Source organism: Trypanosoma cruzi, genomic scaffold, assembly GCF_000209065.1.
Source record: "Trypanosoma cruzi strain CL Brener 1047053516071 genomic scaffold, whole genome shotgun sequence".
Taxonomy (NCBI): Eukaryota; Euglenozoa; class Kinetoplastea; order Trypanosomatida; family Trypanosomatidae; genus Trypanosoma; species Trypanosoma cruzi.
In genome coordinates this window covers 1-12,618 of record NW_001849115.1, presented here as the reverse complement: position 1 = coordinate 12,618, position 12,618 = coordinate 1, and the positions used below count along the sequence as shown (strand labels likewise).

General features: G+C 50.4%; 6 protein-coding genes across 6 annotated transcripts, besides 21 other annotated features; all 6 read left to right on the top strand.

Moving 5' to 3' along the window:
• Positions 1–9,340: a sequence feature (heterozygous, non-Esmeraldo-like haplotype).
• Positions 124–147: a microsatellite.
• Positions 409–463: a microsatellite.
• Positions 541–567: a microsatellite.
• Positions 601–658: a sequence feature (A-rich).
• Positions 771–827: a microsatellite.
• Positions 884–918: a microsatellite.
• Positions 1,267–1,291: a sequence feature (AT_rich).
• On the top strand, positions 1,366–4,023 carry Tc00.1047053506041.60 (hypothetical protein, conserved; the record flags this gene model as incomplete). Its single annotated transcript, XM_802163.1, has 1 exon — positions 1,366–4,023. The coding sequence occupies one exon, from the start codon at positions 1,366–1,368 to the stop codon at positions 4,021–4,023; it is 2,658 nt and encodes an 885-aa protein (XP_807256.1).
• Positions 4,400–4,463: a sequence feature (A-rich).
• Positions 4,686–4,714: a microsatellite.
• Positions 5,064–5,100: a sequence feature (A-rich).
• Positions 5,211–5,238: a microsatellite.
• Positions 5,305–5,352: a sequence feature (A-rich).
• Positions 5,542–5,620: a sequence feature (A-rich).
• Positions 5,558–5,643: a sequence feature (GA-rich).
• On the top strand, positions 5,859–6,707 carry Tc00.1047053506041.50 (hypothetical protein, conserved; the record flags this gene model as incomplete). The annotated part of the gene is made up of 1 exon (XM_802162.1): positions 5,859–6,707. One exon carries the CDS (start codon positions 5,859–5,861, stop codon positions 6,705–6,707), a length of 849 nt encoding a protein of 282 aa, XP_807255.1.
• Positions 7,024–7,043: a microsatellite.
• Positions 7,212–7,242: a microsatellite.
• Positions 7,281–9,353, top strand: Tc00.1047053506041.40 (hypothetical protein, conserved; the record flags this gene model as incomplete). Its single annotated transcript, XM_802161.1, has 1 exon — positions 7,281–9,353. One exon carries the CDS (start codon positions 7,281–7,283, stop codon positions 9,351–9,353), a length of 2,073 nt encoding a protein of 690 aa, XP_807254.1.
• Positions 7,845–7,936: a microsatellite.
• Positions 9,341–9,462: a sequence feature (haploid, non-Esmeraldo-like haplotype).
• Positions 9,463–12,618: a sequence feature (areas not merged during assembly with more than two copies in the genome that could not be assigned to a particular haplotype).
• Tc00.1047053506041.30 (hypothetical protein, conserved) lies at positions 9,719–10,213 on the top strand (the record flags this gene model as incomplete). Its single annotated transcript, XM_802160.1, has 1 exon — positions 9,719–10,213. One exon carries the CDS (start codon positions 9,719–9,721, stop codon positions 10,211–10,213), a length of 495 nt encoding a protein of 164 aa, XP_807253.1.
• On the top strand, positions 10,360–11,355 carry Tc00.1047053506041.20 (hypothetical protein, conserved; the record flags this gene model as incomplete). Its single annotated transcript, XM_802159.1, has 1 exon — positions 10,360–11,355. One exon carries the CDS (start codon positions 10,360–10,362, stop codon positions 11,353–11,355), a length of 996 nt encoding a protein of 331 aa, XP_807252.1.
• Positions 11,435–11,456: a sequence feature (AT_rich).
• Tc00.1047053506041.10 (hypothetical protein, conserved) lies at positions 11,757–12,618 on the top strand (the record flags this gene model as incomplete). Its single annotated transcript, XM_802164.1, has 1 exon — positions 11,757–12,618. A coding segment is annotated over one exon (862 nt), but the record flags the coding sequence as incomplete, so codon positions are not given.

Genomic DNA, 12,618 nt, shown 5'->3' with positions numbered 1-12,618 from the left:
GTGTGTTTGAGGTGGCGGTGGATTTCTCCATGCCTCTTTGTCCCCACAGTACACCCGGGCACCCATGACACCTGCATGTATATGATGTACCGTGTCTCCAGCTGTGGGCGGGGTTGAACCCCTCTTCCCTTCCCTTCCCTTCCCTTCTGTGCCCTAACCGCTGCCGTCACGAGATTCATTGCCGCCCCCATCTCCCCGCTGCTTTTTTTTGTGTGTGTTGTTTTGCTTTGGGACTGAAGGGAGGGGAGCGAAGGGCGTCTTTTTTTTTTTTTTTCGTTTGCGCTTTTCACTTCCCTTTTGCCGTGCGGGAGTGGAGGAGCGACGGCAGCAACAACAACAACAAAAAAAAAAAAAAAAGTGCGGGAAAGTGGGGGACGGCGGTGATGATTTGAATGGAAGGATTTACTAATATACATGTAAATGTACATACATATTTATATACATTTATTTATATTTTTATATAAGTGTTGGAGGGGAGAGGAAATAAGGCATGTTGATATTTTTATTGTTAAATAAAAACGAGAGAAGAAAAAAAAAAAAAAAAGAAATGAAATGAAATGAAATGAAGTCCGGTAAGAAGGAGGTGGAGGTGGACGGAAATTTATTTTCTGTTGTTTTTTACTCACTTGTTTGTTTGTTTCTTTTTTTTTTTTTTTTTGTAGGAGATGTACAAACAGACATTTGACAACAGATGAAGAAATGGATGGGTGATGGGATTTAAAATGTGCCTACATGTGTGTGTATGTGTGCTGGTAATTATTCTCGACTGCTTTTTTCTTTTTTTTTTTCTTTTTTTTTTTTTCTTTTTTTTTTTTTCTTTTTTATTTGCGTGTATGTATACTCACGTGTGCGTCATTTTGCACGCCCACCAGTTCTTGTAATCTTTTTTGTTGTTTTTTCTCTTTTTTTTTTTTTTTTAAAGCTACCATTTTGTTGTTGTTGTTGTTGTGCCTGTGTGTTTGGCTTTCCCTTTACCGTTGGATGAAATGAAGACACATTCTTTTCTTTTTTCTTTTTCTTCTTTTGGCCGCTCTTCGCTTATCCCTCTTTTCGTGTGCATTTGCGCACGACGTTTGGCTGAGCCGTGAGGGGAAACAGGATAGCATACAGACGCATAGGTATACAGGCATATAGGGGTGAGAGGGAAAGAAAGCGAGAGAAGAGAAACCGTTTTTTTTGTTTTTGTTGTTGTGGTGGTGGTTGTTTGTTTGTGTGCGTGCTTTCTTTTTCTGCCTCCTCATCGCCGACACACGGACAGACAGGCAGAAATATATTTATTTATTTATAAATACAAATTACATAGCAGCCAGGAGGAACAGCAGCAGCAGTAGGAGTAGTAGCCAAGAAGAAGCCAAGGGAGAAAGCATGTCAAAGGCATTGCCGCCCATTAAACCGTTGTCGCCGCGTGGGCGTGATGCGTACAACGGCTCTGGGCGTCCCCGGACGGCTCTACAAACCCCGCTCACCCCTCCGGAGGGGAACGCGCGAGTCCCAACAGCAACAACAACAACAGGGACGGCTCAATCCTCCACAATACGTTTTCTCTCTCGAGAAGTGGGGTTTTCGCTGGGCCCGGTGCAGGATCGGTTCTTGCCGCCGTACAACGACCTTGAGGATCCACACCTGGCGCAGTACTGGGCCCGCCGTGAGGTGCTCATAAGAGAACTCGCCGAACGAAGGCATGAGTTGCAACGACAACGGCGGCTGGAGCGGAGACGCCGCGAGATGTTACGTCGGCGTTTTGAGCGACGTCGGCGGCGAGAGTTAGAGGATCTTTCCGCCAAAAAGGGATACGCGTCGCAGCGGCGAGAAATAGAGGAAGAGGAGCAGGAGCGGCAGCGTTCTGCGAGAAGTCGTCAGCCACATCCTCCCCAGGCCAACAGATCCTTCAGCGGTAGAAACCGATCATGGGGACGAGGGTATGACGTTTCCGCACCCAACAATCGGCCCGCCACGGCATCTTGTGGCGCCATTATGGATTACAGTAAGAAAACCCCACCTTCGCAGAGACAAACGAGTGCGAGGAAAGCCAACCAAGAATCATCTCTCCACACAGCCGTGCATCATCGTCCATCCAGGGAGATGCCCACAGAAACGAAGAAGACGGCAAAAGCGGACACGTCAGCATACAAAAAAAGAGTAAATTCAGCAAAAGCCGTCGCGGCGGCAAAAATAAGGGCCGCCGCAGCAAAAGCAGCGGCAGACACACTAGAGAGGGGGCCCAGCGAATCTCAATCTTCCCTAAACACACCGATAAAGTGTAAATACCCGCAGGAGGCTGACACGAGGACGGAAGCACCAGCGCAACCAAAGTCTTTTAAGAAGGCCGATGTATTCAGTAACTTCACCGCATCCACATCTTCTTCATCTTTATCCTCGTCGTCATCATCGCGCAGATTCAGAAGAAATGGAAGGCGGCAGCGGAACAACAAGTATAACAGCAACAAAAAATCTGCGGCATCCGCCCGCTCCGCAAAAAAGAGGGCAGCGTCGCCACTCTCGTCAAAGGAGTTCCAGGCTGTGGTAAATGCAAGGCGTACCACGCCAAGGTATGACGAGTACGACGATGACTATGAGTCCGAAACACCCGCTTCCGCTAAGAAGCGGCCCGCGGTGCTCTCGTCAAAGGAGTTCCAGGCTGTAGTGGATGCAAGGCATGCCACGCCAAGGAATGACGAGTACGACGATGACTATGAGTCCGAAACACCCGCTTCCGCTAAGAAGCGGCCCGCGGTGCTCTCGTCACAGGAGGTCCAGGCTGTGGTAAATGCAAGGCATGCCACGCCAAGGAATGACGAGTACGACGATGACTATGAGTCCGAAACACCCGCTTCCGCTAAGAAGCGGCCCGCGGTGCTCTCGTCAAAGGAGTTCCAGGCTGTAGTGGATGCAAGGCATGCCACGCCAAGGAATGACGAGTACGACGATGACTATGAGTCCGAAACACCCGCTTCCGCTAAGAAGCGGCCCGCGGTGCTCTCGTCACAGGAGGTCCAGGCTGTGGTGGATGCAAGGCGTACCACGCCAAGGAATGACGAGTACGACGATGACTATGAGTCCGAAACACCCGCTTCCGCTAAGAAGCGGCCCGCGGTGCTCTCGTCACAGGAGGTCCAGGCTGTGGTGGATGCAAGGCGTACCACGCCAAGGAATGACGAGTACGATGATGACTATGAGTCCGAAACACCCGCTTCCGCTGATGAGCAGCCCGCGGTGCTCTCGTCACAGGAGTTCCAGGCTGTGGTAAATGCAAGGCGTACCACGCCAAGGAATGACGAATACGATGATGACTATGAGTCCGAGACGTCCGCTTCCGCTAATGAGCAGCCCGCGGTGCTCTCGTCACAGGAGGTCCAGGCTGTGGTGGATGCAAGGCGTACCACGCCAAGGAATGACGAGTACGATGATGACTATGAGTCCGAGACGTCCGCTTCCGCTAATGAGCAGCCCGCGGTGCTCTCGTCACAGGAGGTCCAGGCTGTGGTGGATGCAAGGCGTACCACGCCAAGGAATGACGAATACGATGATGACTATGAGTCCGAGACGTCCGCTTCCGCTAATGAGCAGCCCGCGGTGCTCTCGTCACAGGAGTTCCAGGCTGTGGTGAATGCAAGGCGTACCACGCCAAGGAATGACGAATACGATGATGACTATGGGTCCGAAACACCCGCTTCCGCTAAGAAGCGGCCCGCGGTGCTCTCGTCAAAGGAGATCCGGACACAGGTGAAATATAAGGCTTCTTCAAGTTCCTCCATATCTCGTAGCAGTACGAGTTCGCGTTCGGGTGATTCAGATTCGGATGAGAGTGGGCGGGGGGACCCTTATCACGAGTTGGGTGATGCTTCAGGAAAACTGAAGGGAAACCAGAAAAAAAAAGTGACCGCCAGTGCTAATGGGTTAAGTCCAGGTGTATCTTTAAATAAATCAGCCAAATTTTCTACTTCGTCCCCAAAGAGCAATAAAAAAGGGCTCAGTGAGAATCACATGGTAAAAGACTCTAGTCATGTTCACGACGAGTATTAGCAATCCCCAGGTCGAACACACTAGTTTAAGAAAGTGTCCTTATTATTATTATTATTGTTTTCCTCGTTGAAGACGTGAAAGAAAGATGGAAAATCGGTGGATGAAACGAAAAAGATGAACGCTGAGCCGACGTGAGGGATCTAAAAGCGGCGATGCGGCAGTGCACATTTGCTGGAGGGTGGTGGGCCAGTAGGGACGACGTGCCATCGCTGCTCATCTATAAACGAAATACTCGAAAGTTAAACTGTGTGAGTGAGTATGTATGAATATATATACATTGACACATATGGACAGAGAAAAGAAGAGGAGGATGGTGAATTGCCGCTCTTAGAAAATCATTTTGGATTTGTCTGGGTCTTCTACCAGCCACCACCTCTTTTTTTAATTTTCTTTCATATTTCTTTCTCTTTCTCTCTCTCTCTTTTTGTTTTTTTTTTTTTACTATTTGTATCTTTTGCCTTGAAAGTGATTATGTAAACATATTTATTTACGTCTTTTTTTTTTCTTCTTTCTTTTGTTTGTTTGTTTATCCCTTTTGGTATTTGTGCGTGGGGATTGTTTTTTAACTTATTTTATGTGCTGGTTTCATGTGGATTGCGTGGGAGGATGGCAGTGAATTGACAGGAAGACAAACGAAGAATGGTGAAGGGAAGCTGAATTAAAAAGGAAAAGAAAAGAAAAGAAAAAAAAAAGGAAAATGGGGAATATTGGCAGGAACAATACAGCACAATTGGGTGGAGGGAGAGGGGAGCTGTGCAACAGGCAAGAAGTAGATATTTCTCATGTAAAAATAAAATCAAATGAAGTAAGGAGAGAAGAAAACGTATGTTGAGGGAATGAGGCACATATTGACACAACAACGCAGACAAGGGGAGTGGGGAAACATACATACATACATGTGCATGTATATAAGGAAAGAAAGTCATTTTAAAAGCAAAGGAAGAAGATATGAATAAATAAATAATGGGGTCGCCCTGTTCTGCTCAGAAACGAAGGTAAACACAAAAATTGTTGTTACTTCACTCAATTGTTCTCATTCCTTCTTTTTTTTTTTTTTTTTTCTTCTTTCTTCCTTTTCATCCCTGTCCATCCGCCTTTCCCGTGCCGCCTCATTTCCTCCCCTTTTTATTACATATCTTGGTTACTTGCATTTGCCTGTACGCATCCCTCCTTTTTTTTTTAAAGAGATTTGTTTATTTATTTATTTATTTATTTGTGTGTGTGTGGTGGTGTAGGTGTAGGTGTAGGTGTAGGATGTTGTTATCGTTTTCGTCATTGCCGTTTCTTTTTTTTTTTTTTCCTTCTTTGTTGTTTTTGTTTTTTCTCTTTGTGGTCTTCTCCTGTTCGCGAAGGGAAATATTCACACAATTCACATGTGCTCCGTCACGGTGGCCACATCCACGTCCGTCTGTGCCTGCCGGCGTGAATATGTAAAAAAGCGGGGGGGGGAAGGGCAAACCAAAAAATAAAAGTATGCAAAAATAAATAAATGGAGGAGAAGTGGGATGGGCTTCACACTTTTATTTCGTTGTTGTTCCTCCTTTTTTTTTTTTTTTCTTATGTACGTCTTTTTTTTTTCTTCTTTCTCTCTGTGTTTGTGTGTGTCTGCCTTCTTTTGTTGTTGTTACCCACTCACCCTTTGTGTGTTTGCTGGCCTTTTTTTTTCTGTCTCTCTGTGTGAGTGTATGTGAGGCACTCTTTCCTTTTCTTTTTCTTTTTCTTTTGTTTGTCTATTGACGCTGCCATGCCCACCGCACACACACATACAAAAAAAAAAAAAACGAGTAGTTTTCATCACACGCCGGTCTTTCCCTTGATTGGGACGAGCGGAGAAGATGAGTAGCGATCCTTTTCGGGATGCACCCGCCACGGGGGGCGATGGAAAAGGGGTCGTGGAGGGCATTCGACAGCGACGGGAGAAGCTCGAGCTCTACCAGTCCCATTCACACAAAATGAAGTCACTCATGATGAACAGCGCGGGGATCCGTAGTGGGTTGAGCACAAAAAACGAACGCGCGCTGAACCCCATATGGACGAACTTCCCTACAAAGTGCGTCAAGCCTATCCGCTCCGTGGAGGAGATGCGGGAAAAGTTGCAGTACTTCACGAAAAGTGATGATGTGATGGTGGTGCGGTACCATCAGAATCGTTGTACCGCCTGCAACGCCGTAGACAAGAGCTTTGAGTTTCTCTGTCACCAGAGCGCCGACCGACTTCCAAATCTTAAATTTTACGAGATCAACAAAGACGAGGTACCGGAGCTGACAAAAAATCTTGTGCGCTACCCGCAGGTGAAGGGATTTAGTGGCGGGCACTGGACGGACCTGGAGTTTAAGCCTCCCGCCGATTTTCGCGAGGAATTGTACATGGCGGTGGAGAGGGAGGTGAAGCGTCGCAAGGACGAGGCTCGGCCCGTCACGGCGCTCGAGGCGGAGGAGATGTATTTTTCCGCCGCCGGTCCCTCCATGCTGGAGGTGCTCGAGGAGTCCATTGTGAAGTTTTACGTCAAGTCGCAAGTGCGACTGCATAACTACTGGAAACAGGTCTCGGTGCGGCGATCGTGGTTCTTCAAGAAGTTCATTGAGCCTAAGGTTGAGGAACGCTTGCGGGAGGAGTGGCAGATGAAGTCGTTGTTTGGAGAAAAGATTATGTACGGCCCGGAGCCAAAAATAGAGGAATTCTGAGCAAACAGAATGTGAGAGTGGGTGGGGACAAAGCAAGAGAGGTGTGAGGGTGTATGAAAAGGGGGTTGGGGGTAGGGAGTCACGGCCCGAAGACTCCGCCAAACACGGAACTAAAAGATGCCGCAAACCAATTGGATGCAGGTGCCGTTTAAACACCGTGCGGTGCAAGAGGAGGAGGGTGTTGCTGCCAGAGTGGGGAGAAATGGTGGGGTTTTGAAAAACACATATCAGTGGCGTCAGGGAAATGAATATCGATATGTTTGTGTGTACGTATATTTATTTATTTGTTGCTGTTTTTCTAGTTGTCGCTGTGTCGATTATTATTATTATTATTATGTGTTCATTTTGTTGTTTTTGTGGTTAACTCCGCGCACAGCGGAAAAGGAAGCAAACAAATTGGGACATTTTTTTTGACGTTTCTTTTGGAGACGTTGTTGGCGGTGGTTTTATCTGCCGTGTAATCCGCGAATTGATACTCGCTATTCCGAGTGGTGGGGTTGCAGAACACACACACACACACACACACACACACGCAGGACAAGAAAGCGCGCGTAGGCAGTTAACAGGACAGCAATGTTGTGTGTGGATGCGGTCCACCGTGATGTTTTAGTTGCCAAACGCCTTGCAGCATCCTCGGAGACCCCTGCGCTTGGGAGACCCACGCTACCCCTCGCATCGGGTTCTCTCCCTATCACGGTGAGTGATCCGTTGCCGCATTCGAATGGAACGATAGTGGTCACGATTTGTCTTGAGCGCGCTTTTGCAGGCAACAGGCAAGCGAACCCACACCCCGCATCCGTTATAGTGCGTATGGAGTGGGAAGTTTTCTTCAGCGTCGCGTACCCTAAAGAGCCCTGCGTGTGGCGGCTGGTGGATGGGCTTCCAGCACAAAGCAGCACGGATGTCGACTATCGGGTCGTCCGCCTCCAGTCATTTCTGATGGAGGAGGTGCTGTCGCGCCTGCCAAAGGCAAAAAAAACGTACCTCGCTGCGTACGTGGGGGAAGCAGGTAGTGGTGGTGGTGCCACGTATCACCGCTCATCACGGGGTGACACCGCAACATTGCGGTCTCAAACGGAATTATCGACAGGCACCACCTTAGCGGAAATGTATCCAGGCCTGGGCAGCGGCGGCAGAAACAACAACAATAACAAAAAGAGGCAAAATAGCAGCAGCTGTTCTAAACAAGACAATAGCCATAACAATGGCAACAATAGCAATAGTAACAAGGGCGCCGTCGGAGTTGTCGTGTCGCCATTTTTATCCGATTTTGCATTTCTCTGTAGTTGGTGGGCTGCACTGGAGCTCGATGTGGGTTGCATCATTTCAGAGCGTCAGAATTTTATACTTCGCAACATCTCCAGTGGGAGTATGGTCTTACTAGAGGAAGATGCGGGTAGTCGCAGTTACATCCGACAAGGTCGTGGGGTGCATTTTCTGGATGAGGTCGGGGGAAACAGAGTGCAAAATCCTGGACGTGGGTTCGCGGCTGTCTTCATGCCCCGTGGCGATGTAGTCGCATGGGGACTGCGGCAGCTTCCACAAATTGCAAAGAAAAAAAAGGAAGAGGCGAAGAGCAACACGGTCACTGGCACGGCAAATCCCTCAATATTGGGAACAGCGTCCCATGAAATGGTACCACAAAGATGTGGGGGAAGCTGGAGCGGGTATTGCACGGGCTACATGGAGACATCTGGACGGCCTGGGTATCATAATCAAGATGATCAGTACCACTTGCAAAGCCGACGCGCACAGCAAGCGCTTCGAATTACCTCGGTCCGAAGCGACATGGCTGGAGCGGTGCTACCTTCTCTGCTGGTTTCGAGTAACATTTTGCGGACAGGAGTCTACGAACTGAATGACATCTGTCTTTATGCAAATGACCCATCTGTGGCTTTGTGTCAGAATGCCCTGATTTTGCGGGAGGGAAAGGCGCTCAAAGATGTCTCAAATGCATTTCTAATGTTGCGCCATTTAATAAAAGGGGTATCGCCGCATGCACCTTCGCGGTATGCATTGCAGCTGCTAGCTCCCGCGTTACATGAGCTTGTAAAGAGCATGCAGGAGCAAAGGAAGCCGTTTTGGGCGGGGGTAGCTCTCTGCTGCGTGTTATTGCCGGCGATCCTAAACGACCGACCCATGCCGTTTGAAATCACCGCTCATTTGATTGACCCCGTGGAGTGTTATCGTTGTGTATCGATAGTTGCTATGATATTTTCCACGGTAGGGGCGACCAACAAGTTTCGTGAGGCAGAACTAACAAGGAGCGCCATTCTTAGCGCATACCGTTGTAAAAAGCCACCCATGTCTCTCATCAGGAAAAGTGTGGATTGTGAGGAATCTAAGAGCAACAGTGGCAAAATCCCACCTGTGTACCAAATACCTATCACCGAATGTGCCGTCTGCGGGATGCCTTTGCTGCGGGACACAAGACGGGGAAATGGCACCGCCACCGGTAATCCGTTCAACACGGGCCTTGGAAGTGGTGATGATGCGGTCCCGGCCTCCGCAAGAAAAGACGGCTGTATCATTGTTCAGTGTGTTCGCTGTGGACACGGAGGCCACGTTGCGCATATTCTTGCTTGGTGGAACGATAAGAACGTTCGCTGCTGTCCCAAAGGATGTGACTGTCTCTGCATTTACTGAAGCTCAACGACAAGTATCCGTGGCTTTTTGTGTTGCTGCTGTTCCTCCTTGTCTGCGTCACTCTTGGTTTACATTGGTGGCGCGACACGTCGGGGCCGGCATTGCATCCGCCGCGGTCCAGGTTCGATCCGCTAGCGCACTGCGCTACGCCCCACGGCACTTTACTCGGCTATGCCCTCGACATTCCCGCCTTCAGCAATTGCCACCGGCGCTGGAATTCGAAGTCGCAGGCGTTTGTCACACTTGAGCATCCACACGACGTGCGGCAGGAGCCGTTTTTGTTGGGGACCCTGCGATCCCGCAGCACCGGGGTCCGCTGGGTGGCGGCGGAGTTCATTGCCCGCACCTACTATCTGCACCGAGGCATGTCCTTCATCTATGGGGCGCCAGATGCCCCCGAGTACTGGTTGGCGCTTGAGTTCCACGGGCCCATGGTGAGGGAACGGGAGTACGAAACTCTCGAGCTGCTGAACTCCGCGGAGGCCACGACGGCGAAGGAACGCAAGCGCCTTGCGCCACGGGTCTTTGACGTCGTTGTGTGGTCACCGATGGAAGAACGCGACCTGCCCGAGGGCCACATTGCCGTTGTGGTGCAGGTGGAGGATGATGTGGAGGCCGCGGGTGGGGAGGACCGACTCCGTGAGCTTCGGAAGTTGCGGCTGCAGCCCCGGTTGTTGTACATTGCGGAGCAGAACTTTGACAACACGCACTGGGGAGGCAAAAACTACTCGCGCGTGCTGCGGTTCCAGTGGCGAAATGGCAGGGAGGCGGTGCTGCAGGACCCCTTGGGCCTTCCGATCATCGGTCGAGTGCGCCCCGGGAGGCCGAAGCAAAATACAGATGTGGAAGACGATCTCTGACGCACCGTGTATCGGCGTTTGAGCCGCGTGCGACGGACTCTGTTGTTGCTACGCCGCGAAGCCTTTCTTGGAAAGCAGCGAGCACGTGTACGCCGGTGTCTTCCTGAGCAAGCACGTGAGTGTGGACGTGAAACAGCAATAGGGCCATGCTCCCCGTATGCATCTTTTTTTTTTTTTTACAAGCGGGGATGTGGATATCTTTTTTTTTTTTTTTCTTGGGATATTGTTTGAGTAGAAGCCAAAAACAACACACAATGGTTGCCGGATTCGTGGAAAACAAATCGCTTGGAAGAGTTGCATGTTTGGCGTTTGTGCTGATTTGCGGCGTCTTACTTCTATGGGGATGGAGGGGAAACAAAAGGAACCCTCTTTCGGCGGAGGGGAATCCGCTGTTTGACCCACTGAAACACTGTCGCACGAGGTATGGCACAATTCTTGGGTATGCTCTCAGTGTCCCGGCTTTTAGCAACTGCCATAGCAGTTACAGTGCGGAACGACTCGTAATTACACGTTTTGGTTATCCAGAGCTTGTTGCCGACCACAACGATGGTTCCAAGGGGAATTACTGCTCGGGCAGCCCCTGGTCGTCCATGGAGTACACCGCCCGCATTCTCTTTCATTACAAAGGCATCAAATATTTTGAGATGCCAACACCTCAAGAGGTGTGGTCGACCCCGTACTTCTTCAACCCGCTAGAAGCAGCGGAACGTGATAAGGAACGACGGTATGAACCAGTCAGAGTTGCAAACTACGAGGAGGCCACGACGGCGAAGGAACGTAAGCGCCTTGCGCCACGGGTCTTTGACATTGTTGTGTGGCCTGCACAGATGGAGCATGAGCTCCCCGAAGGCCACATTGCCGTTGTGGTGCAGGTGGAGGATGATGTGGAGGCCGCGGGTGGGGAGGACCGACTCCGTGAGCTTCGGAAGTTGCGGCTGCAGCCCCGGTTGTTGTACATTGCGGAGCAGAACTTTGACAACACGCACTGGGGAGGCAAAAACTACTCGCGCGTGCTGCGGTTCCAGTGGCGAAATGGCAGGGAGGCGGTGCTGCAGGACCCCTTGGGCCTTAAAGTTTTGGGGCTGGTTCGAATTGGCAAGCGTACCGTCATTTTTGAAGACGAGGATGGTGGTGATCTTTAACACCGGTAGAGAACTTCGCCACGCAGTTAAAGCAAACGTTATAAAAAGAAAAAAATTGTTGTTTTTGTGGTGGTGGTGGTTATTTTTTATTATTATTATATGTTTGTTCTTTTCTCTTTGCTGTGTTTTTACTTTAGGTATTGAACTTATGTGAATATATTTTTTCCACAAAGAAACACGGACGCTACTACTTTTACAAACCTGGGCCTTTCTTTCTGCATCGTGAAGGTGCATGCTTCTTTTCCCGTGTGACAAATCCCACACATCCATGTGCACATGCTTTCGTGCTACTATAATATACGCCCAACGTGTAGTTGCTCTTTTTTTCCTACCTTTTTTATTATGCGGCAGTTTGGTGAGAAAAGGATTTGAGACCTTTTACCACAAAGGCGTAGTCCACCATGATTCACACAGCTCGAAAGAAACAATTTGGGCTTTCCGCCCTCGCGCTTTTTGTGTTGCTGCTGTTCCTCCTTGTCTGCGTCACTCTTGGTTTACATTGGTGGCGCGACACGTCGGGGCCGGCATTGCATCCGCCGCGGTCCAGGTTCGATCCGCTAGCGCACTGCGCTACGCCCCACGGCACTTTACTCGGCTATGCCCTCGACATTCCCGCCTTCAGCAATTGCCACCGGCGCTGGAATTCGAAGTCGCAGGCGTTTGTCACACTTGAGCATCCACACGACGTGCGGCAGGAGCCTTTTTTGTTGGGGACCCTGCGATCCCGCAGCACCGGGGTCCGCTGGGTGGCGGCGGAGTTCATTGCCCGCACCTACTATCTGCACCGAGGCATGTCCTTCATCTATGGGGCGCCAGATGCCCCCGAGTACTGGTTGGCGCTTGAGTTCCACGGGCCCATGGTGAGGGAACGGGAGTACGAAACTCTCGAGCTGCTGAACTCCGCGGAGGCCACGACGGCGAAGGAACGCAAGCGCCTTGCGCCACGGGTCTTTGACGTCGTTGTGTGGTCACCGATGGAAGAACGCGACCTGCCCGAGGGCCACATTGCCGTTGTGGTGCAGGTGGAGGATGATGTGGAGGCCGCGGGTGGGGAGGACCGACTCCGTGAGCTTCGGAAGTTGCGGCTGCAGCCCCGGTTGTTGTACATTGCGGAGCAGAACTTTGACAACACGCACTGGGGAGGCAAAAACTACTCGCGCGTGCTGCGGTTCCAGTGGCGAAATGGCAGGGAGGCGGTGCTGCAGGACCCCTTGGGCCTTCCGATCATCGGTCGAGTGCGCCCCGGGAGGCCGAAGCAAATAC